The following is a 25,250-nucleotide window of genomic DNA, read 5'->3' as shown; positions in this document are numbered from 1 at the left end:
TGTGTCATTTCTATTCATCACCCTGCTGCCCGATTCCTTCCCCACTCCTTAAACTCCTACACTGGCTTCATGCTCTCTTCCAGATCGAGCACTGATTTGGGATCTTGCTGAAAACCAGCTTTTGCTAGACGGCATCAAACGTGGCGGGGATTGCAAAGGGGTGCTTCAAGAGGCAAATGACGTCCTCCCGACCACCCCCTGTTCGTGCAAAGTGCTATGACATGCTTGTGGTGTTTATTCTCGTCCCACAAAGTACTCTGACCAGCAGGTTTTTTGCAGCCTTTCAGAAACCTGCCCAACCTGTTTGACCAGAGATGACAATAGTATATACCTTTAAGGGCAATGATGCCTCTACAATGCCCCTGAAATTTTGGGGAGATTTAATGCAAAACTATTCACTTCTTGAGGCAGTGTGTGTAGCACAGATAGCCTTTACTAGACAGTTTCTGTTATTCAAATCTAGCAGCTGTGAAATTCTGATTTGAAAGGGGAAGTTCCGCTTGTGGCACTGTGGGGGAGGAAAAGGAACACACATGGATTGTGGCCAGTTCATGAAACCCCACTCAAACAGTAGCAGAGTGTTACTTGCTCCTCTGAAGGAGGTGGAAAGACTTCTAGACGGAACGACCTAAGACGGTGAGCATTTTTGAATGATTAGGAGACAATTGGTCACAGATTACTTAAATGCACTAGTGAAGGTAAGAGATGGTTTGGGTTGGGATACCCAGTAACAGAGGGCATGTCTTTGTGTGCAGAAAATCAGTCCCTAGTAGCTCCTCTTAATGAAGGGGGTCTTGGATAGCAGCTCCTGGGAAAGACCCCCAGCATGAGACCTTGGGGAACTGTTGCCAGCTGAGGTAGATCTGGGGGAGAACCTGTGGTGTGTTGAACCTTGCAGATGTTGCTGGATTCCAGCTGCCATTGTCCTTGGACATTGGTCGTATTGCCTGTGGACTGATGGGTGTTGGGGTCCAACAACACCTGGAAGACTAGTGGGGTGCCACAGGGTTCTGTCTTGCGCCCAGTCTTATTCAACGTCTTTATCAATGACTTGGATGATGGGCTTGAGGGCATCCTGAGCAAGTTTGCAGATGACACCAAATTGGGAGGGATGGCTAATACCCCAGAGGACAGGATCACACTTCAAAATGACCTTAACAGATTAGACGACTGGGCCAAAGCAAACAAGATGAATTTTAACAGGGAGAAATGTAAAGTACTACACTTGGGCAAAAAAAAATAAAAAATGAAAGGCACAAATACAGGATGGGTGACACCTGGCTTGAGAGTAGTACGTGTGAAAAGGATCTAGGAGTCTTGGTAGACCACAAACTTGACATGAGTCAGCAGTGTGATGCAGCAGCTAAAAAAGCCAATGCAATTCTGGGCTGCATCAATAGGAGTATAGCATCTAGATAAAGGGAAGTAATAGTACCACTGTATTCTGCTCTGGTTAGACCTCACCTGGAATACTGTGTCCAGTTCTGGGCACCAAAATTCAAGAAGGATACTGACAAGCTGGAACGTGTCCAGAGGAGGGCAACTAAAATGATCAAAGGCCTGGAAACTATGCCTTATGAGGAACGGCTTAGGGAGCTGGGTATGTTTAGCCTGGAGAAGAGAAGGTAAAGGGGTGATATGATAGCCATGTTCAAATATATAAAAGGATGTCATATAGAAGAAGGTGAAAGGTTGTTTTCTGCTGCTCCAGAGAAGCGGACACGGAACAATGGATTCAAGCTACAAGAAAGAAGATTCCACCTAAACATTAGGAAGAACTTCCTGACAGTAAGAGCTGTTCAGCAGTGGAATTTGCTACCAAGAAGTGTGGTGGAGTCTCCTTCTTTGGAGGTCTTTAAGCAGAGGCTTGACAGGCATATGTCAAGAATGCTTTGATGGTGTTTCCTGCTTGGCAGGGGGTTGGACTGGATGGCCCTTGTGGTCTCTTCCAACTCTATGATTCTATGACCACAGGTCCCCCATCCCTGGGCTAAATGGAGTAACAATCTGACTCTGCATAAGGCAATCTCATCTGAAGTACAGTAGACTTTCTGGGAGCGCTGGAGCCTTTTCTAACAATTCCTTACCATGCGTTTCTGCGTTATAGATCATGAAACACACCCCAATGAACCCACTGAGGACAAACTGGCCCTTTTATTTGAAATTGCACACAAGCAAGCAAACGTGCATTAATGTGGTAAGTACCAGAATAAAACCAACTGGGCGGTAATTAAAATGTCTCTCTGAATTAGCTTGACTAAGACAGAATCATAGTCCTGTGGCAGAAGAATAGTACCCTCCGTGTCAACATTCCCCTGTACTTTATTATAACCAACATTTCCTTGTACTGTACTTTATTATAACAGCACTGTGACAAAAATATAAAGAGGAAGTCTCATCCACCTGCTGTATGACACAGGCGGATGGTTAGCAGAGTTTCCCTCTGTTTAATAAATGAAACTGGTTTTGAGGTTGAGAACTGAAGTGAGACTTAAGTCCATTCCCTCCCCAAATAATAAAAACAAAAACAAATTATTTATACCCCACCCACTCTGGGCGGATTCCAACAGAATATTAAAATACAATAATCTATTAAACATTAAAAGCTTCCCTAAACAGGGCTGCCTTCAGATGTCTTCTAAAAGTCTGGTAGTTGTTGTTCTCTTTGACATCTGGTGGGAGGGCGTTCCACAGGGCAGGTGCCACTACTGAGAAGGCCCTCTGCTTGGTTCCCTGTAGCTTCTCGCAGTGAGGGAACCGCCAGAAAGCCCTCAGCGCTGGACCTCAGTGTCTGGGCTGGATGACGGGGGGTGGAGACGCTCCTTCAGGTATACTGGGCCGAGGCCGTTTAGGGCTTTACAGGTCCGCACCAACACTTGGAATTGTTGCTCGGAAACGTAATTGCAAATGTAGTAAAAGGATGGATTTTGAGAAATGAGACTTAAGTCCATTCCCTCCCGCCCTCCCTCCCCAAATTGCAAATGTAGTAAAATAATGGATTTTGAGTATGTGTGTGTACTGAAGGACAGCGGTGTAGCTAGTCTCCTGGCCGCCCAGGGCGGCAAACCCGAAGGCACCCCATCGGGGGCGGGGCATCCGTAGCGCGTCACGACGCATGACGCATGCGCGCTATGGACACCCCCACAACAAACCTTTCCATGCAGGGAGGAGGGAGGCACAGCAGTCACGACGCATGGCGTGACACATGCGTGTTGCGGACGCCCCCGTAGCGGATCCTGGGAGGGGCGATCCTGGAGGCAGTGGAGGTGCATCGGCGGCGCTGCCCCCCACAGAGTTCGCTGCCCCCCCACAGAGTGGAGCTAGGGGTGGACTGCCCCCCCACCCCCCGTTGCAATGCCTCTGCTGAAGGAATAGAATCGAAATCCTGAATTAGATATACTTAACTATATAAAACCTAAGAACAGTTTCACACTCTAACCTTCCTATGGGCTAATAGACATTACCAAGAGGCTACTCCAGGCATCCCCAAACTTCGGCCCTCCAGATGTTTTAGACTACAATTCCCATCTTCCCCGACCACTGGTCCTGTTAGCTAGGGATCATGGGAGTTGTAGGCAAAAACATCTGGAGGGCCACAGTTTGGGGATGCCTGGGCTACTCAATCTCAGGAGCTGGTGTGGTTAAGAGAAAGAGTTACAAGACCCCTGATTTAAATCTCAGCAGTTCTTACCAGAACGTTATTGGGCTGTTCAAGGCAAGGCTCTTTCATCCCTCCTCCATCTTTCATACAATGGTAATAATAGTGGCTCGGGGGAGTGCTGCCACTAGACAGCATCTCATGTGTGTTCTTTCCATGTTCCAGGTGTTGGGACTGCTTGCAGTTGCTGGGCTTCTGTTTGTGATCAGAATTCATGTCACGAAACCCCCCACTGCAGTTTCTCTGGGGGACGAAGACGGGGTTCTTCTCAACACCCACAATAATGACGACCAAAACACAGAAAGAGACAGAGTGATTGAGACGGACAACAGCCCTAGTTGCAATGATTCATGCAAGTAAGACAGTCAAAGAGGGTTTTTTTCCCCTTGGGGGTGGGGTTTGTTGTTTCCCATGCCTTTTTTTGGTCCCAGCATAAGAAGTGCCCTTGCAGGATGAGGCCAGTGGTCTGTTTAGTCCAGCATCCTGTTCTCACAGTGGCCAACCAGACGCCTGTGGGAAGCTCGCAAAAAAGGGACAGCACTCTTCCTACCGGTATTTGCAGTTCCCACCCACTGACATTCAGAGCCATACTGCCTTCGACCGTGGAACACAGTTGCTGTGGCTACTAGCTGCCATCTCCCTCTTTTTAAAATGTTAAGTGTTGAGAATGTGCCTGATACAGCATGGAATATTACTTTTTTTAAAAAAAATGGCGCCTTTATTTGGGTATTTGTATATTGACTTTCATAGAGCATCCCAAGGCGGTTGTTAGCAATCGTTTGTTAAACACATTAAAGCAGTGTTAAAATCTTTGAAAAGTAAGATACAACCGTGATCCAGGACAAAAGCAGCATAATTCCACCCCACATAGGGTTGCCATATTTCATAAAGTAAAAACCAGGACACCCCGAAAGTTGCTGAACTTTTTAAAAATAAAACACCCCCCAGAAATCCCACAATTTTTCAATTGACTTGCCTAAGATTCAGGACAAAGCGCCACCTTTTGGAAATTCCCTCTGGACGTCAGTTCTGCCTTTGAAATCCCAGTAACGTCTGGGAAAATCCAGTCCTACCTCACAGGAATGACCTGGGAACAGAGATATGTCTTCAAAAGCCACTGGAACATCCAAAAGTGTTAGGACTGTACAAGTTCTAGGCAGAAGTAATTCCACAGAAAGGGGGCCACCACAGAGAAGGCCCTCTTCCTAGTCAATACAAAATCAGTACCTATCTATAATATACTGCCCTACACACACACACACACACACGTTATAGGGAAAAGTGCATGTGATTGATTAAAGGAACTGATCCAAGTTACAAATGTCACCTATATTGGAATGAATTTGTTTTACATACTCCTTCCTTCTCTAATTTGGATGTGATAAGGTTAATTTTGGCATAATTGCAAAGCCTAGAACATAGGAAGCTACCATATATGGAGTCAGACCATCGGTTCATCTAGCTCAGTCTACACTGACAATGGAAGTGGCCCTCCAGGGTTTTAGATGAGAACATTCCCAGCCCTACCGTACCTGGAGGTACCGGTGGTTGAGTCTGGAATCTTCTGTGTGCCAAACAGAACCGCTGCCAGTGGGCTACATTGTCCTGTGTGTGAGCAGCCAGAAACTGTCTGACACAAGCGGAACACCACATTTCTTCCAATCTGAGGCAGTAGACAGCATTTCTGTTACTAACCCAAAGGGCATCTTTTCTATTTTTTTTTTAAAACATAATTTTTATTGATTTTACAAACTACAAAAAATGGTACATACATAAACACCTTTTCCACCTTCTTCCCACCCCCCTCCATGGGTCCTCCCCTGCCACAGAAGTATCCCACGCAGTTGAACAGTCAGAGATGGACCATTTTATGGTTGGATTTCTGTCCTCCTCCCCCTCCCCTGCCCCCAAAGCCCCCCCCTGCCACCAGAGAGCTCCAGGAAACCAGGGCAGTACGCAGGAAGGCATCCATCCAACCATCTATTCTCATACCAAAAAGAGTAAAAAAGAAGAAGAAAAAAAAGACAAAAAAAAAAAACAAAACAAAACAAAAATAATCTTTTTTCCATTCATAATTAATAAACCATATTTTGTGGGCTTCCCCGACCTCCCCCCTTCCCCGGTTTTCATCCCTTTTTTATCCTCTTCAACAGTTTCTTAATCTATAAAAATAATTACCTTTATACCTTATACTACTTTAAAACTTAACTATTATCATTTTCACCAAATATCTAAATCACTAAAAAATCAAACTCCCATTTTTTCCTTCCCGTGCCTAATTTTTTCCCCTCTATAAGCCTCCATATTTTCACCTTTTTCCAAAATCAATTCACTTTTAAACTATAACTATTCCCAATATAACCTTTCATCCCCGATTTCCGGCTCCAACCCCCCAATCCAGCAAGTTCCGTAGTCAGCAGTCCAGTTTTAATCCTAATAATCCATCCTTTAATCACAACCTCACTCTCCCTTCACCCCACCCCCTTTTTACAGTATTTTGCCATCCAGGCCTCCATACTGCACCCCTGAGTTTCTTCTCTTCTCTGATTAATTTTTTCCCTCTTCCCTGTGGGCATTCTGGAGTTCCGGTAAATCCAATCGTACCCCCCTCAAAGGAGGGGCACTCCACCTGACTTTTTGTAGAGTAAAATCATCTTTTCTTTCGTGGTGAGGTTCATTTTGTGTTATATTATCACAGTCATCGTCTTCATCTTTTCGTTCCAAATCACAGTCCCCGTCATTGTCAAAATCCTCCAAAACACTGTCACTGTCATTCTCACACTCGTCCTCCTCAGTTTCAGTGACTTCATCCTCTAAGAATTCATATTCCGCCATCACCATCTGGAATTGTTGCTTTAACTCTTGCTGTTGTGTCTCATCTTGACATAGTCCTATTCTTACTTCCCACATGATGGTCAAAACAGTCCGCTGGAACTCAGGCGAATACCTTTTTGTTGACATAGTTCAATCCTGTCAAGGTCAAAGCTTGTCACATGGGGTGGAAAATGGTCACAGTTTGTTTTCTCAACTCCATTTTAACAAGCTGGCTGCATTCTCCGAGTCTTAATACATAGAAATAAAGTCCAAACTCATATTTCAAAAGCATATAAACCAAGAAATTCCAAAAATAAAAATAAAACTAAAGTTCCACTTATAAATCCTGATCAGCTCCCTGGATTGTCTGGGCTGCCGGATCCCGGGGAAAAGAAAGGTCTTTCTGAATCTTTTCCTCTTTCTGCAGGGTATTCACATCCACAATCTTTCTCCCCTTTTACCCTGCATCTAGGGGAGATCCTCTTTAATGCCTTCGAGGGAACCTTTTAGATTAAAATCTTCTGTTTACGGCTTCGGGTTTCTATTTACTGTTTCTTAAATTGCCGGTGGGGGGGGGGCTTCCATTTCCCCCCCCCTCTCTCCCAGATCCAAATTAATTTGTAATCCAAATTTTGAGATTACTTACAATCTTGTTTCCGAATCGTTTTTTCAAAAGAATCCAGCGCTCTCCGCCTTCGGCTTGAAGCTTCTCTCCGCTAGGGTAACGTTGTCGTTCAAGATGGCCCCCGCGACTTCTACCCTCCTCACTCCGGAGCTCTTATTAGAGCTTACCGGAGAGTTGGGGAGTCCAGATTGGGGCTCTGCCGAACAAAATTCGCCCCCGGGACGCTCTTCCCGGGGTTCTAAGGGGCGCAGCGTCGCTCTCGCTGCCCTCCCCACTCCTAGCAGAGATGGGTCGCCTCGGAGACGAGACGAAACCCCGCCGATCGGCGCTGGCGCTGAACCGGAAGCCGGGCATCTTTTCTATATTATCCCATTCATTTGCAAATTACCCTGGAATAAATGTTTACGAAGGGTGGTATGCAAATTCCTTCAGTCAAGGGGTGGCCAAGCCTTTTCAGCTGGAGGGATGTTTTGAGGGCTGGCCACCCCTCTGACGGCCGTGTGCCAAAGTTGGCCGCCACCAACCCATTGACGTGCACACCAACTCTTGCTACGCTTATGACACACGAAAATTGGCAGGCAGGCAGGCACACACACATTCAGGCAGGCAGAAAGCCTGGTCACTCACACACACACACACACACACACACACACACACACACACAGCAGAGGGGTGGCTGGACAAGGGTGGAGAACCTCAGCTCTGGGGCTGTGAATGTGGCCCTCCAAGCCTGACTATCTGGCCCTTGAGACACTCCCCAGGCCACCACCCCTTTCTGCAGCACCCCCAACCTTGTTTTGCTCCCTCCCTGAGTGGCTGGAATGCATCACTAAACTCCTAAGCTGGTTCTTTAGCACGCATTTAGCACACCAAGGATGCACACGGTAGAAGGATGATTCTAAATTCCACTACTGCTTTTTTTTGTTTTAAGGCAGCTAAAAGTAAAATATAATCTGGCAAGGGGACTTGACATCTTGCCTTTTACACAAGCCATTTTGAAAACAATCCGGAAGGCTGGTTGGCCTGACATTATTATGCAGATGTGGCTAATTCAGAAAAAAAAAAGGTTACCAAGCTTTTCTCTCACCCTGAAGTCTACCCTGTGAACTGGAGACTTAGCTCAGGTTGTCTTGGCGGCAACTGTTTTGACCGCAAAGTATTCTGCTACCCCTTCCCTCTTGCAGTTTCCAGCTAGTAGAAAGCCTTCCCTGGGACATGCCATATGGGCCAAACAGCAGTGCTGCAAAGCCTTTATACCAAGCATGGATGGAGTTGTTAAATATCACCCAGGAAAGCATTCACGTGGCTTCTTATTATTGGAGCTTGACTGGAGAAGACCTTGGCGTAAATGACACATCGTCTAAGCAGGTGAGATAAGAGAGGGTTGTTTTTTTAATAATAATAATAATAATAATAATAATAATCATCCAGCAGCTGTGTGTAGGCAGCATTTTAAAGGATGGGAAGACTTTAGATACGGTACCCCCAGCATGTTGTCGACAAACCAACCAGTCTTTCATGCCCTGATCTGGGGGATATTTCCCGTGCAGAATCTGGCATCCTTGTTTGATACAAGTAAGTGATTTGCCTTCTGTAGGGTGAAGACGTTCTCAAGAAATTCGAAAGCCTGCTTCTGAAGAATGTGTCTGTGTTTATTGCAACAAGCGTGCCATCTAAGGCTAAACATTCAACTGATCTTGAAGTCCTGGAGAAAAGAGGTAACTGTTTATTAAAATACTTCTCTTCCGCCTTTTGGCAGAGCAGCCCACCCCCCAAGCAGCAAACAACGTGAAAATGGTCATAAAACGCTTACGACCCCCCACTCCCACTGAAACAACATAAAATCCAGCATCTAAAAATATTACACAAGAAGCCAGTATTAAACTGCAGGGCCTCTTAAAACTGCCATATCTTTGTTGCGCACCAAAAGGTGAGCAAAGAGGGAAAGAATGAAGCTTACTACTAGTCATGATGGACTACGTGCTGCCTCGGAATGCTAGTTGCTGTTTTGTTACTATATTTCATAGAATCGTGGAATCATATAACTGTAGAGTTGGAAGGGATCCCGAGGGTCATCTAGTTCAACCCCCTACAGGAATCTCAACTAGATCATACATGGCAGATGGCCATCCAACACCTGCTTAAAAACCTCCAAGGAGGGAGAGTAACCCTACCCCAGGTAGTCCGTTCCTCTGTCCAACTGCTCTTACTATCAGACAGTTCTTCGTGATGTTTAGTCAGAATCTCTCTTTGAAGCCATTGGTTCAAGTCCTAACATCTGGAGCAGGAGAAAACAAGCTTGCTCCGTCCTCCATGTGGCTGCCCCTGAGATATTTGAAGATCACTATCATAGCTCCTCTCAGTGTCTTCTTCGCCAGGCTAAACATACCCAACTCCCTCAACCGTTCCTCATAAGGCTTGGTTTCCAGACCCTTCCGAGACTGACAATCTTACCACGTGCCTCGGTCCCACAACTCTGTAGGCCCGGTATTTTGTGAATTTGCATACGGCCTTCCAGTGAAGTAAATCTGTGTTAATGGCTTGAGAGCATCTCAAGAAACAGTTCTTCGATCTCTTTTTAAAAAAACAACCTTTTTTCCATAGGAGCCCACATAAAAAGGATTAATTTTGGACAGCTCACCCAAGGTGTCATGCACACCAAATTCTGGATTGTAGACAAGAAACACGTATTTCTTGGTAGTGCCAACATAGACTGGAGAGCCCTGACTCAGGTGAGAGATTTAAGGCTATTAAGCTGGGGGTGGAGACTGAGTTCATAATACTGAACAAGAAGACTAAATGTGCACGAAAACATCCTGAGAACCAGTTCTGGTAAGACGGGTGATTTTATTTGGGGAGAACATACAAGCTTAAGAGTCCATCTGCTTACCTGGCCAAGCTTGGTTGTCTTCCTTCCTTCCAGCTGTCGGAATATTTCGTTAGCTAAAGATGCAAATGAGCTTGCCCTACATTTCTGTTTCTAACCATAGCCACTCAGGTTGTTACGCTACATCAGTGGTTTTCAGATTTTTCTAACTTGAGGGGACTCTTTCCATGTTGCCTGCCAAGGCACTGCTCCAGCTTGGCTGTGTGTTGAACAGGATTCTGGGTAAAGCTGGAGGGTACACACCCAGTTCACACATGGTATTGCTATGGTTCTTGGGCCACTGTCATCCTGTGAAGGGCCAAACTTGACATGATGCGGTAGATCTGCAAATTGAATTTTTAAAGCGCTACTAGCTGCAGGGCAGTTTGGATTGAGAGTATGGCATTGGGGGGGGGAACTGCCTAATCCCTCCCTCTGCACTCTTTCCCCAAAGCTCCCCACCCCAGCTGCTATTTCCCCCTGGTGTGAGGGGGAAATACACATACCGTATGGTTAACTCTCCTTTCCCAAAAGCTCTGGTCCACCCAGATCTGCAATGTCACACCCACTTGGGACCTCAGATTGCACCTTTGCAGCAGAGGTGCCTGGTGCAGTCGCACTGGGCACTGCCCTGCAGGCGGGGGCCAAAACAATGCTGTAGAACAGAGTGTGAGACAGGGGCGAACCCAGGATCAAAACTGGGGGGGGGGAGCCATGGTCGTTCAGGTTGTGACATGTCAGCACGGAAAAGGCGAATGAAACCAAAATTTTAAGAAAATTATATATAATTATAGCAGTGCTTTATTATGGTAGTTATTACAATTATTTGCTTGAATTTTTTTTTTAATTTTTTTTCTAGTTACATGTCTTATACTAATATCATTTTTCTTGGGTTCGAAGAAAACTTGTTCAAAACTTTCGTTTCAATCCAGTCCTGATTTTCCTTGAAGAATTTCCGATGGACACTCATCAAACACAACTGTCCTCTCCCATTGTACTTCTGAGCCAGGTCTTTACCCTTTAAAATTTAATTTTCTACAGAAATTACTTAACTTACCTTTTTGGAACCAGTTTCTTATATCCATTTAGGCAGCCGTGATGTCTTCTAAATGTAAATAAGAAGATAAACTAATAGTGGGCGGCTCAGTTTAGCGGCGGGCGGCTCAGTTTAGTGACGCGGAACTCACTAGACCCCTCTAGAAGATTCCCTCTTCTCTCTGCTAGAGCCCGCTAGAGACCTCTCCCTCCCTTGAATCCCAATGGCGGGCTGACATAGATTCCTCTACCAGTCGCTAGGTGGCTCTAGATACTTCTCGGTTTTTACACCATTTCAGTGTGGTAAACAACTGATTCTTCACCATTGCCCTACCTAATTTTGTTTCGTTTCATCACTTTATAACCATTTATTATAATTTTTTGCTTCTGGGGGGGCAGCTGCCCCCCCTGCCCCTCACTGGGTATGCCCATGGTGTGAGACGTGGGGTGGCGGGTGGGTGCTGAATTATAGCGTCGAACAGGGCACTGCTGAAATCTGAGCGCCCAATTCTGCCACTGTTTGGAGACACCCAACATCCCTCTGGTTGCATGTTATGGAGAAAGATCAGTTTCAGTGGGCAAGTTTGTCCTTCAGGAAAGCTAGTCCATTGTTACTGCTCTTTCCGTGAAGATGGAGTGATTAGGTAGAGAGAGCGAGAGCGTGCAAGGGTTCTTTAATAGTTTTAAAGAGGATATTTCAACAGTTGCAGATTCTCATGCAACTATTAAGTGTACAAGAGAGCTCTCCTGCACCTGGGCTTACCCTTCTTGGGTGACCCCTGACAAGTTCCTGAGAACTCAAGAGTTCTAATATTTCACACACATTATCATAGGAAGCTGCCTTGTGGTCAGGCTGGTTGCCCATATAGCACAGTATCGCCTACTCGGACTGGCAGTAGCTCTCCAGGTTACGATCCCCAGAACTCAGGTTGTGCTAAGTGACTGCAGAGGTGTTGAACTGCTGAGCTCCGAAGCACTTGTAAAAGGGCATTTCCGCTTTCTGTATTTTGCTCTATGATTTCATTCCAACTTATGGCCTTGCTAGATATACTACCACACCAGTACAAAGAAAGAATGAAAGCAACAATTTCCACCCTCCCTTCCCAACAGGTGGGCGGGGTTTGCGACTCCGAGGGGGCTTACCTGGTCTGGTGCCTCCCACCTGGGTCAGAGTGGCTATCATCCCGCCCCCGGCCTGGGAGAACAATGGACGGCTGGCTGGGGGTGGGGCGAAGGCCAAGGGAAAGAGGCCCTTTGGCCAAACCTCACTTAGTTTCTTCCTCTTCCAGGTTTGGTTTGGAATATTGGTCTCCAGTTTCTATCTTTCTGCAGGTGAAAGAAGTCGGGGTTTTGATCAGCAACTGCAGCTGCTTAGCTAAGGATCTCTGGAAAACCTTCAAAACCTATTGGGATCTTGGGGAACCAAATGCCACCATCCCAACTCCATGGCCGAGCAATTATTCTACCAATATCAACAGCCACAATCCTTTGGAAGTGCAGTTAAATGGAACCAGCACTGAAGCTTATTTTTCTGTAAGCAGACAGTTCCTAAGCATGTTTTCCTCAGATTAACCCCACTGAATTCAGTGGGATTTACTCTCTAGTACAGTGTTTCTCAACCTTTTTTGGGCCAAGGCACACTTGTTCCATGAAAAAAATCACGAGGCACACCACCATTAAAAAAGTTAAAAAATTTAACTCTGTGCCGCCCTATATTGACTATATAATTATGACTGTATGAAACACTTGCCAATTGCTGTGTTGGTTGCAATCTCCTGTAATAAGGCTTCACAAGCCGCTGATTTCTCTGCCAGCACAATCCTTTGCTCAGCAAGTTTCAGGTTGAGCTCATCCAGCCAGCTTCTTTAAGTTTGTCTAAAACCACCCTCCCGTGGTGGTGGCTGTTGAGAGCTGCGCTGGCCCCGCGTCGTGACCCGGCCGGCTTCCTTTCCGGCGGGTCAGTGTTGAATATTGGCGGCCGCCAGGCACGGGACAATGCAAATCGCCCTTCTCGTCGCCGCACGTCGCGGCACACCAGCCAGCGTCTCGCGGCACACTAGTGTGCCGCGGAACAGCGGTTGAGAAACGCTGCTCTAGTAAGTGTGCATACCGTGTTTCCCCTTTTTTAATACGTAGTCAAAAAGTAAGGCATGGCAGGGTTTTTAATCGTTTGAGAAACGTAAGACATACCCCGAAAATAAGCCATACTTCCGCGACGTGCGGAGCAAGACCACCTAGCGCCCCAGCCAGCTAGCAGGACCCAGTACGCCGGCCGCAACAGGAGGAGGAAGCCTGCCGGGTTGGGTCGGTGCCCGGAAGCGGCGGCTGCTGCTGCAGCGCCGATAAAGCGTGCAGCAGTGCCGCACGGAACACTGAGGGCACAAGCCAGCAGGACCCAGCTCCTGCAATGCCGGCCGTGGCAGGAGGAGGAAGCCTGCCAGGTCGGGTTGGCGCTCGGAAGCGGCGGCGGCTGCAGCGCTGACAAAGCGCGAAGCAGCACCGCTCTCCCTCTCTGTGTGGGTGTCAGTCTCTTTCTGTGTGTGTGTGTGCGCGCGTCTCTCTCTCTCTCTCCCCCCCGTGCGTCTTTCTCTCCCCCCCCCTGTGTGCGCGTCTGTCTCTCTCTGTTTGTGATCGCGTCTCTCTCCCCCCCCCCCGACAGAGAAAAGGTGCCGCGCAGGTTCCTCTTCGGCTCGTCATTCAGCTGCCCCAGCCTCCTCGCCGAGAGCTGACGCCGCTCCTCTCCTCCTCCTTCCCTTTCCCCCCCCTCCTTCCGTCGGTCCGTCAGTTGGGGTTGCGCGCGCCAGAGCCGCAGTCCCAAGCCTCGTCCCCCTCGCGCTTCCCTCACTAACATCTCGGAGCAGGACGGGTCCCAGCCTCCCTCCTCATTCCCCGGCCAGCGTGAGAGAGCCCGGGGAGCAGCCTCTATACCTCTGCGCGCACACACACACGGCCGCCGCTGCCTTCGAAGCCATGGCAGCAAGCGGCAAGCCGAAGCAGGAGGAGAAGCACCTAAAGCTGCTGAGGGAGATGAGCAGCCTCCCAGTGCTCCCACCCAATCGCGAGTGCTTCGACTGCGACCAGCGCAGTCCCACCTACACTGACATGACGGTGGGCAGCTTCGTGTATACCTCCTGCTCCACCTCACAGAGTGAAGTCCCCCCCGTCCCCCCCGTGTGCACGTCTGTCTCCTAGGCAGGTGGCCATCCAGCCTCAGCTTAGAAGCCTCCAAGGAAGGAGAGCCCTTGATTCAGGATGGGGGAGGAGGGGAAACGGAGAGAATAGAAGAGGCAGAAAATGCGCGCGGGAGAGAGCGCCAAGTTGTACCGGCACTTAAATAAAAAAAGACACCCCCTGAAAATAAGCCACCGTGTGCTTTTTTGAGGAAAAAAAGTTGTAAGACGGTGTCTTAAAAAGGGGGAAACACGGTAGGATTACAATGAAACCTTCTGTAGGAAATGTTTATCCTCATAGAAAAAACATGGGGATCAATAGAGGATGTATTAATTAAACTTCTCCTTTGCTCTAGGCTTCTCCTGCTTCCTTTTGTCCAGGGGGTCGCACTTTTGATCTTGTGGCAGTTCTCGATGTTATCTACGGTGCAGAAAAATTTGTCTATGTCTCCATTATGGATTATTTCCCTACGAGCCGCTTCAGACACCCACCAAGGTATGAAGCGAAACCTGAATATGTGTGCACCCTTTTATATTCTTAGCTAAATGCTAATTGGTTGTATGACCGCTCCCCGCACCATCAGCTCTAAATTACACAGGTTTTGGGGTGTCGCATTGTAAAAGCTATGTAGGTCAGCCTGGGCTTCATGGGATAATAATGTACAGTGGTACCTCAACTTACGAATTTAATGCGTTCCGAACGCACATTCGTAAGTCAAAAAAAAGGTAAGTCGAATCCCATAGGAATGCATTGGGAGAAAAAATTCGTAAGTCGAAGCAACCCTATCTAAAAATTCATAAGTCAAAAAAATTCTATCTAAACCGCATCCAAGATGGCGGACGGAGCTCCGTTCGTAAGTAGAAACATTTGTAAGTAGAGTTATTCGTAAGTCGAGGTACCACTGTAGTTAAAGACAGCTAGCTAGCACCAGAAGCTGTTACTTCTCTGCTTTAGTAGGAAGCCCCAAACCGAATAGTTCTTGTGTCTATAAAGCTGTTTGTGGCTGCTGTTCACTTGGACTGGTGAGGTGTAAGGCAGGAGGCCAACAGTAGGTGGAGCTAGAGCCAATGCTAGGCAGAGCCAAGGAATTATAGTTTCCTTCCCATGCTCCTCCCGAGTTCTACAAGGGCAATTGAGATGGAGGAGGAGGAAGCTGACAGCTAGTACCACCCTCTGGTTTGGTTGTGAGCAAGAAGACAGGCGGGTGGGGTGGGGGGCTGAAACTGAGGTTAATGGGGCAGTACCCATTTGCCCTTATGGTCCAACCTTCACTAATTACAACGTTGTTTTTGTAGATACTGGCCACCCATCGACAATGCTCTGAGAAGTGTGGCGTTCCACCAAAATATACACATACGGCTTTTAATCAACTGCTGGGTCCATACTGATCCTTCCATGTTTCGTTTCTTGGAGTCACTGAGTGTCCTTACCGATCCACATGCCAACATCACAATCGAAGTGGTAAAACAAGCATGCTTTTGGGCCATGGGCTCCTTACAGATGCATGGGGCTCCTTACACATGTATCATGTTCCTGGTATTGACAGTGACTTATGTAGCTTGTACACCAAGTTTTAAGGGTCTTTTCTGGGTCATATACCATAGTGTCAAATGCGAACATGACAACCCTCAGACTCTCTTGCTTTTTCTGCACCTATAAAGCCAACTTTTAAAAAAATCTACGATGGCTAGAACTGGACTGCAGTTTTAAAATGCTTTTCTTCTGTTTCCTATCCATGTAGGATGTCTTCCCATAGGAATAATGGGAGTGATGCACAAATGCACTTTTTGTGTTGTGTGTGCTAATGTCACAAGAAGGAAAGAGGAAGTGTTACATGGCTAGATGGGAAAAAAAATCTCAGGATGAAATGGGCTGAAAAGTTATTTCTCCCTACTGTAAAAACTGTAAACATCAACAATGATGTTGGGGAAATGTCAACAATCCAATTAATAAATTTTAAAATGTAAACAAATTTATAGATTGCTAAACCTAAAGTGCGTTCCCCCCTCCCCCAGTAGGAAATAAATCACAATTTAATAAACAAAAATTTCTTCTCACAGTTAAGAAGAAAAAATAAATTTTGGTTAAAATTAGTAATATGGATCGTTTTCCATTCATGTAGCAGAGCCAAAATAGAAATGAGCTTAAAGCACATTATAGTGCTAACAGTTGTGTTGCTATGGGTTTTCACTGTGTTGATATAAATGACAATTTTACCATATGATGTGCAGTAAAATCAGTCTTGCTCTTTGATGATACAGATAGTGACTACAGACAGTCTCTACATGTATATTTTAGCCTGCCATCATCTTTTTTTGTAAACCACATTGAGGTTTCTTTTCCTATAATCAAGTGGTATATCAATTAAATACATTCTCTTTCGCAAAATAGAAAAAAATTCCTTCAGTAGCACCTTAAAGACCAACTAAGTTTTTTGTTTTGGTATGAGCTTCAGCTCTCTATATTGGACAAACAGGCCAAACCCTACGCCAAAGGATAAATGGACATAAATCTGACATCAGGAACCATAAGACAGAGAAACTAGTAGGAGAACACTTCAATCTCCCAGGACATTCTATACAAGATCTCAAAGCAGCTGTTTTATTACAGAGAAATTTCAGGAACAGACTGGAAAGAGAAGTTGCTGAATTGGAACTCATTACCAAGCTTAAAACCATGGAGCCACCTAGGATGAATAGGGACATCAGATTCTTATCTCATTATGCATGATCAAGCTTTCTTTAGCGCCTCAGCCCTTGCTTCCCCCCCCCAGGACTAATTGCAGTAATCAGCAGTCGTTAACAGCCATCTCAGGTTTACCACTCCCATCAGCCCATCACCCATTCCCACCCACCCCCACCACCCTCTGTATATATATATATATATAAGACCAACTAAGTTTTTGTTTTGGTATGAGCTTTCGTGTGCATGCACACTTCTTCAGATACACTAGAAACAGAAGTGTCAGACCCATATATATATATATATATATATATATATATATATATATATATATGGGTCTGACACTTCTGTTTCTAGTGTATCTGAAGAAGTGTGCATGCACACGAAAGCTCATACCAAAACAAAAACTTAGTTGGTCTTTAAGGTGCTACTGAAGGAATTTTTTTCTATTTTGCTTCGACTCAGACCAACACGGCTACCTACCTGTAACATTCTCTTTCGTTAGCCATGCTGCCATGGGAGTTGCAGTTGAGGGCCCCATGTTGCCTACCTCTGCTCTATGCTACAAATGACCAATTCAGTCATGGCCACCTGATCTGTGGCAAAAAACCCCCTCTTTACCGCTTGACAGGACAACCGTCTTGGTTTGGCCACTGACAGAATCAGAGAGTGGCAGAAGGTCTTGTAGGCCATCCATTTAGTCTCTGCTTGAAGATATCCAGTGACCAGTGCTTTTTCCCCCCTTGAAAAAGAGGCGCAGGTACTCACCATTAAGTTGTTACAGTAAGTGCCACACTTTTTAACAACAACAAAAAGAGATGCTGGTACTGCGTACCTTTGAGTATGCCCTGGGGGGAACCACTGTCAGTGATGGAGAGCCTACCTCCTCTGTAGGGAACCACTGGTTCCATTGCCAAACTTCTGTAACCAGGATTCTTCTAAATCTATCCTCCGGTAGCTCAAGCCCATTAGATGAAGTCCTACCATCTGTGATAGCAGGGAACAAGTATTTGCCCTCGTGTCGTGTAGAGAGCCAGTGTGGTGTAGTGTAATATAATAATAATAATAATAATAATAATAATAATAATAATAATAATAATAATATATTATATATACCCCGCCAATCTGGCTGGGTTTCCCCAGCCACTCTGGGTGGCTTCCAACCGAATATTAAAAACAGTACAGCATCAAACATTAAAAACTTCCCTAAACAGGGCCGCCTTCAGTTGTCTTCTAAATGTAAAATAATTGTTTATTGCCTTGACATCTGCTGGGAGGGCGTTCCACAGGGCGGGTGCCACTACCGAGAAGGCCCTCTGCCTGGTTCCCTGCAACTTGGCTTCTCGCAATGAGGGAACCGCCAGAAGGCCCTCGGTGCTGGATCTCAGTGCCCGGGCTGAATGGTGGGGGTGGAGATGCTCCTTCAGGTATACAGGACTGAGGCTGTTTAGTGCTTTAAAGTGTAAAAGCGGTAGTCTCGTAATCTGGGGAACTGGGTTCGCGTCTCCGCTCCTCCACATGCAGCTGCTGGGTGACCTTGGGCTAGTCACACTTCTTTGAAGTCTCTCAGCCCCACTCACCTCACAGAGTGTTTGTTGTGGAGGAGGAAGGGAAAGGAGACTGTTAGCCGCTTTGAGACTCCTTCAGGTATTGATAAAGCAGGATATCAAATCCAAACTCCTCCTCCTCCTCCTCCTCCTCCTCCTCCTCCTCCTCCTCCTCCTCCTCCTCCTCCTCCTCTTTTTATGTTTGAAGAGTACTTCTCCAGGCTAAATACAACAAACTCTTCCAAGCTTTCCTCATAGGTCTTCTTTCCTGTACAGTTGACCATCTTCGTTGCCCTCCTCATCTGTGCCTATTGAGATGATGTGCACCCAAAAGGCACTATTAAATGCAAAGCTCTCTTGTTATCTTTAGCAGTGGCTTTTTCCTTTTCCTTTTACTGGCGAATATAAGTGGAAAGTCTGCTCTACCTTAGCCAAAAGCTATTCCTACTTTATTTCCATTATTTGGAAAAGGCAGGCAATTGTTGGAAACTCATAAAGTCATCTGTGTTTAATTCCCACTCATGGTAGACATGTTTTCATATTTACATCTTACCAGAAAATCTTCACTGTTCCAGTTGGAAATCACACAAACATCCCCTTTGCAAGGCTGAATCACAGCAAATATATGGTGACTGACAAGGCAGTCTATATTGGTAAGTGTTGTGGTCTGGTAGAGATTGTGGTCCATGTAGAAGTCAGCTATACAGCTGCAAATATAACATTTTAAGTGCATTATACAAATGCAGTGCTCCCCCCCTAAAAATATATATATTTAGGGGTACTCTCTTTTCCTACTCAGGAGTACTCTCATTTTCCTACTCATATTGAAATACTGCCCCTCAAATACGCCAAACTTAGATTCACAAAATGCGTACCCCTGCATCCCCCCAGAAAAAAGCACTATACAAATCTGACACTAGATGGCGATGGTGAGCTTATGGCAAATTCAATATATTTTTCAAAATGTTTTTTTTAAAAAAAGCATTTTCACAGCATTTTAAAATATGTGTCTAGATTCCACCCTGGAGCACATTGCAATAATCAAGTCTTGAGGTTACTAGTGCATGAATCACCACGTCCAAGAATAGCCATAAGCTGGTAAAAAGCACTCTTAGCGATTCACATTAGTTTTGTGGGTCCTTATTTTAAGGTCTTTACTCTGCAGGGGATTCCTTGGGGCTTTTCTTGACACTGGATCCTGCCTGTTTCAATCTCTTCCCTTTCCCTCTCCCTCTCCCTCTGCAGCTTTAGCATCAAGTGAATATGCTAGCAATAGTGCTTTCGATTGTTCGAAACCAGAACTCTTATACCACGGGTAGGCGAACTAAGGCCCGGGGGCCAGATCCGGCCCAATCGCCTTCTAAATTCAGCCCGTGGATGGTCTGGGAATCAGCGTGTTTTTACATGAGTAGAATGTGTACTTTTATTTAAAATGCATCTCTGGGTTATTTGTGGGGTCTGAGGGACAGTGGACCGGCCCCCTGCTGAAAAAGTTTGCTGACCCTTGTCTTACACATTTGCCATAACAGGGAAATTTGACCTCTTTTTTGTGTGACTAAAATAAAATTGCACCCTTATATACACTCTGTATTTTATACATCTCTAGGAACTTCTAACTGGTCAGAAGAATACTTCAGCGTCACTGCAGGTGTGGGACTGGTTGCCAAGCAGTCTTCAGCAGACGCCACAAAGAGAAACCCTACAGTACAGGAGCAACTGAGGACTCTCTTTGAACGAGACTGGAATTCCAAATATTCGGTAAAAATGGAAGACCTGCCTGGGCAGAAAGACTGTGCTTGGGAAGATGGATTTTAAAGTTATTTTAAAAGCTAAAATATTATTATTATTTATTGCTAATGGGAATTCAGTTACAGTATGAGCTTTCTGCATGTGAAATTTAGGATTGTTGCGGATTTGCCAGATGATGAATGTTCAGTTTGTCTCAAACCTTGATCACGGAGTAGTCCTGTTCACAAATTTCATTTTTATGGAATTGTATAGCTGGAAGGAAATTTGGGTGTCATCAGGGCCGTCTTTAGCACATGTGCTGCTGGGGTGCAAAGATCTGCCCTGAGCCCCCCAAATTAACTTTAACTGAGCTTTTTTGGGGAGGGGGGAAGCCAAAATTATTGACATTTTTTTAGGGGGGTGAACTTTTTTGGGGGGGGGGAACTGCTCACCTGTAACAATGATGCAGCAGGGAAAAACTGCTTGTGTTACCTGACTCGTCGGGAATATTTGACGCTACCGAGTAATAGAGCGGAGGAGGAGGGGGGCGGGGACTTTCGCTCCATTGCTTTTCACTGCTGCTGATTGAGAGGGACTGATATACAGTCGGTATAAATACTTGCCGCCCCCAGAATTTGGCGTCTGGGTGCCTTGCTCCACTTGCACCCCCGGGTAAAGACGGCCCTGGATGTCTTTTAGTCCAATACACTGCTCAGTGCAGGATCTACAATGCAGGATGCAACCGCAGTGTCCCTGGCAGGTGACCATTAAACATCAACTTAAATGCACTCAGTGAATGATGGCCTGTTGCCTCCCAAGAGAGTCTGTTCCTAACAGTAAGAGCTATTTGACAGTGGAAGTTTTGCCTAATGTTCAGCTGAAACATGCTTCCCTGCAATTTCTATTCATTGGTTATATTCATGCTGTACAAAGCAACAGAGAACCTGTCTGCTCCATCTTCTGCACGGCAGTCCTTCAGGTATTTGAAGACCACTATAATGACTCCTCTTAAATCTTATCCTCTCCAGGCTACGCATATCTGCAGCGTTGATCCACTATTGTGTATTGTGGAATAGCTAGGTCAGAAGATGTATTGTAAGAGGGTACATGAGAATTGGCCATCCTTCTCGACACTTGATCCTTATCCTTATTAATTGACAATAAATGCTATTCTGTGGTGTGGTGTGCCTTTTAGTCTGCACCCTTTAAAGAGTGATTTCAAGGCAGCACACTAAAAAACAAACAAACCCCAAGAAGGGAAAGTTAATTCTTTAGTTGTACTGAGCTGAAACTGTGCAAATACTCATTGGTTGTACAATTTCAAATTACAGCCCAGAGATCAAAATAGTTATTCAACCGGGCAATTGTTGCATTTGCAAAATTCCACAAGGTGGCAATGTTTGAGAAAATTATGGCCTGGTTTACTCTGCTCCCCACCCCATTAAAAGCTGTGCTTCATAAACCACTAACATTCTGTTTCTCAGTTCAGAACTGACTTCATCAGCACTGCTCCAGAAAGGTTTGAAGACTGTACCCTCAATTCTGCCTGAAAAAGGCAGCTGCAGAATAGCAATTTTAAAAAGCTTTGTCCGCTGTTGCCAGCAACATTTGCTTAATAAATTATATTTCTATGGCCCTCTGTATTACTGTTCCTTGAATTTCAAGGTGGCTAGTAACATTAATTGTTATATCTGCCTTGTATTGGAAGTCATTTCTATTTTGCTTTTAAAAATAGGGAACTGAGGCTACCAAGTGAATTGACCCAGGCCTGCCTAGTAAATCTCTGTCCAAGCTGGTTATGGGCTTGAATATGGACATTTTATTATGTTTTCTGTATACATTAATGTGGGATATAATTATGTAAATATAGCTAAATAAACAGTTTGGTGTGTGTAATGTGCATATTTATATTGTCACCAACTACTTGTAAGGCCGCTTTACACTTATTTTATCCACATGGAAAAATAGGACATATATATCTGTGTTCAGCTTTCTGTGTTAATATCATATGAATATATATTTTGCTTTGACGAGTTGTGTTTGGGAGGCACAGTGCAGAATGAGCCTCAACCAAGCAGATGTGTTTTCGATCACATGACCCATCTTCCTATTGCTCCAGAACTATGGCCAGAGTGAATCCATCTTCTAGTTTCCTGGTTTGAATGATTACTCTTTACTGTAGTTCTTTCCTTGGCATGGGCATATGTGGACAACATATCTTGGGTTTTGCAAATGGTAAAATTTCTAAATAAATGGAGAAATAAATAAAATCCGGATATCTGGGGATTATGGTATGTCTACATAGGGTGGAATGGAGGGACGCGGATGGCGCTGTGGTCTAAACCACTGAGCCTAGGGCTTGCCGATCAGAAGGTCAGCGGTTCAAATCCCCGCGACGGGGTGAGCTCCCATTGTTCAGTCCTAGCTCCTGCCAACCTAGCAGTTCGAAAGCACGCCAAAAAGTGCAAGTAGACAAATAGGTACCGCTCCGGCGGGAAGGTAAACGGAGTTTCCGTGCACTGCTCTGGCTAGTCATGCTGGCCACATGACCTGGAAGCTGTCTGCGGAAAAACGTCGGCTCCCTCGGCCAGTAATGCGAGATGAACACCACAACCCCAGAGTCGTCCACGAGTGGATTTAACTGTCAGGGGTCCCTTTACCTTTACCTTTGGTTGGAAGATCCTGTCCCAAAGTTAATTTCTGTGAAAGCCAGGAATTAACTTTGGACCACAACTTATGGTTGTCTAACAGGCTGAATTCCTGCCGGGTGATCCTCAGCTTCAATGTCCGGCTCTGGCTTAGAGGCAGGGCCGGATTTAGGTTTGATGAGGCCCTAAGCTACTGAAGGTAACGGGGCCCTTTATATGTCCAGCTGCCCTTTGTCAACAACAAATTGTTGCTGTTTTTTGTGTTAAATATACAGTATGCCATATGGTAATTTATGGACCTAATAGGTATCTAAAGCCATTTGCACATGAATAATGTAGGCACCCTATATATAGAAATGAGAAAACCAGTGATATTTTAAGGAGCAGGCTAGCAGGCGGGGCCTATTAGTTACATCATAGGAGCCTACACAACACAAAAAAGCGGTTGCTGTATGTAGGTTTTATTTTATTTGCTTTTAATATTATATTTTGGAAATGTACGTCTAGGGTTTTTTTCCTTTAATTTTTTTGGGGGTCCCCCAAGAGGGTGGAGCCCTAAACTACAGTGGCACCTCTACTTACAAATAACTCTACTTACGAATGTTTCTACTTGCGAATGGAGCTCCGTCCGCCATCTTGGATGCGGTTTAGATAGGATTTTTTCTACTTACGAATTTTTAGATAGGGTTGCTTCGACTTACGAATTTTTTCTCCCAATGCATTCCTATGGGATTCGACTTACAATTTTTTTCGACTTACAAATGTGTGTTCAGAGCGCATTAAATTCGTAAGTAGAGGTACCACTATATAACTTGTTTAGCATATATGTAAATCCAGCGCTGCCGCTGGCCTGTGTCCCTCAGGAAGTTGTCCATGAAGGAACGTTGTCCTTGGGCTTAAAAAATATTCCTCCACCCCCCCTTATGTATCTATTTAATTTATAAAAGTATTTATATACCACCCTCCCATGAAATATCAGGTCAGTGTACAGCAATATAAACACATTAAAAAGTAGTACCCCCCCAAAAAAACATTTAGCTTATACAGTGGTACCTCGACTTACGAAGACGATCCATTCCACGGCCGTCTTCGTAAGTCGAAGTCTTCAGTTGTCGAAGCGCCTGTTCTGCGCATGCGCAAAGCGCGATGCGTGGAACGCACATGCCGCACGCGGAGAAAAGACTTCTGGGGTTGTCGACTTCGGGAGTCGAAACCTTCGGAAGTTGAGTCGTTCGGATGTCGAGGTATGACTGTACGTAAATCCGGCACTGCTTGGAGGCCAACAAGTGACACAACTTTCCTCACCGTGAAACGACTACGGTGTCTATCATCGGTGGAATATCCAAGGAGAATAAGGATATCCATTTGCGCACATTGTGAAGCTGTAAAAAAATGCACAGAGGCCTAATGGAAATTGGACTGCTAGGCTCTGACGGCGGAAAGACCCACGGCAAATTCTGTTAACTGTGAACTCAGAATGCTGAAAATATGTTTATTGTTCTTTTGTCTTAACTGTGCTTGTAGGTTTGGTGTGGACATTTGTGATAAATTAATGGGCATTTATTTAAAAAATGGAGGAAGGGTACAACTGATAAGGAAAGCTGAACCTGCCTCTCTGTAATTCTTAGCTGGGAAGCAATAGACATAGCTTTATATATATATAAAGTGACAATATACTGCTTCTACTAGGCCTGGGGTAACTTTTTCAGGAGTAAAATCCCTCACCATGCATACTGTGTGGATGGGACTGCTTGAAATTGAAGAAGCTCCTTCAGATAGCCTAGTCCCAAGCTTAGTCCCAAGAGAAACTACTGAAGAAGCCCGTCATATGGGCGAAACAGGCGAAAAACGCCGGCAGCCTGTCTATCATTGACACTTCGTTCGACCTGCTGCCACTTTGCTGACCGCTATATAGCCTCAAAGACCATAAAGACTGGTTTGCCTTTCGGTATTTATTTGTATATGTTATCTGCTTGACGTTTGGTTTTGGCTTCTGTGTCAGCACTTGTATATGGTTCTCTTATTGTTTTCTTTTTGGATTAATAATACTTGATTGAAACTTGATTGAATCTTGTGCCCTTGCGTGCTGCTTGTTTTGTATTGGACTTTTGAAGAAATTGGCAGCATTAGCCCATTATTTCTGTTTTTGTTTTACTCACAAGAAACAGCAGCAGCAGCAGCAGCAGTGGGGGGTGGGGGCAGCCCTGGGAAGGTAAGCACAATGGCTGGGGCTGGGGGGTGGGGAGGAGGACTACTTGCCCCCCTCTCCACTTCTTCCAGCTCCCCACCCCCACCCCGGTGCTGCTTCTCCGGCCAGCCACAAGGTCTAAGGGGCAGTGGACTGGCCCGCAGCTAACTTTTTTTGCCAACCCCTGCCACAGGGCAACCCAGCCAGATGGTGGGCATAGAATTAAATTGTTGTTGTTGCTGCCAGCATCAGGGGGTGACATCCTAACAACCAGAGATTCCTCGCTCC

The 25,250-nt window shown here is 45.5% G+C and overlaps 1 protein-coding gene across 1 annotated transcript; it reads left to right on the top strand.

Annotated features, from left to right (window-relative positions):
- The first annotated feature begins 512 nt into the window (after positions 1-512).
- Positions 513-22,020, top strand: PLD4 (phospholipase D family member 4). The gene is made up of 11 exons (XM_060271569.2): positions 513-636; positions 2,108-2,197; positions 3,824-4,014; positions 8,282-8,465; positions 8,695-8,815; positions 9,702-9,829; positions 12,331-12,531; positions 14,525-14,664; positions 15,465-15,630; positions 18,955-19,051; positions 20,005-22,020. The coding sequence occupies exons 2-11, from the start codon at positions 2,111-2,113 to the stop codon at positions 20,211-20,213; spliced, it is 1,524 nt and encodes a 507-aa protein (XP_060127552.1). The 5' UTR covers positions 513-636; positions 2,108-2,110; the 3' UTR covers positions 20,214-22,020.
- Positions 22,021-25,250: the final 3,230 nt, after the last annotated feature.

This window comes from Zootoca vivipara, chromosome 1 (genome assembly GCF_965207765.1).
Source record: "Zootoca vivipara chromosome 1, rZooViv2.hap1.1, whole genome shotgun sequence".
Taxonomy (NCBI): Eukaryota; Metazoa; Chordata; class Lepidosauria; order Squamata; family Lacertidae; genus Zootoca; species Zootoca vivipara.
This window is presented reverse-complemented; position numbering and strand designations above follow the sequence as displayed.

Excerpts from the sequence above, each read along its gene's own strand:
- PLD4 (XM_060271569.2), top strand. The coding sequence starts at position 2,111 with ATGAAACACACCCCAATGAACCCACTGAGGACAAACTGGCCCTTTTAT. Across the intron at positions 2,198-3,823 it reads AGCAAACGTGCATTAATGTG|GTGTTGGGACTGCTTGCAGT; the intron begins GTAAGTACCAGA and ends TCCATGTTCCAG. Across the intron at positions 4,015-8,281 it reads AGTTGCAATGATTCATGCAA|TTTCCAGCTAGTAGAAAGCC; the intron begins GTAAGACAGTCA and ends TCCCTCTTGCAG.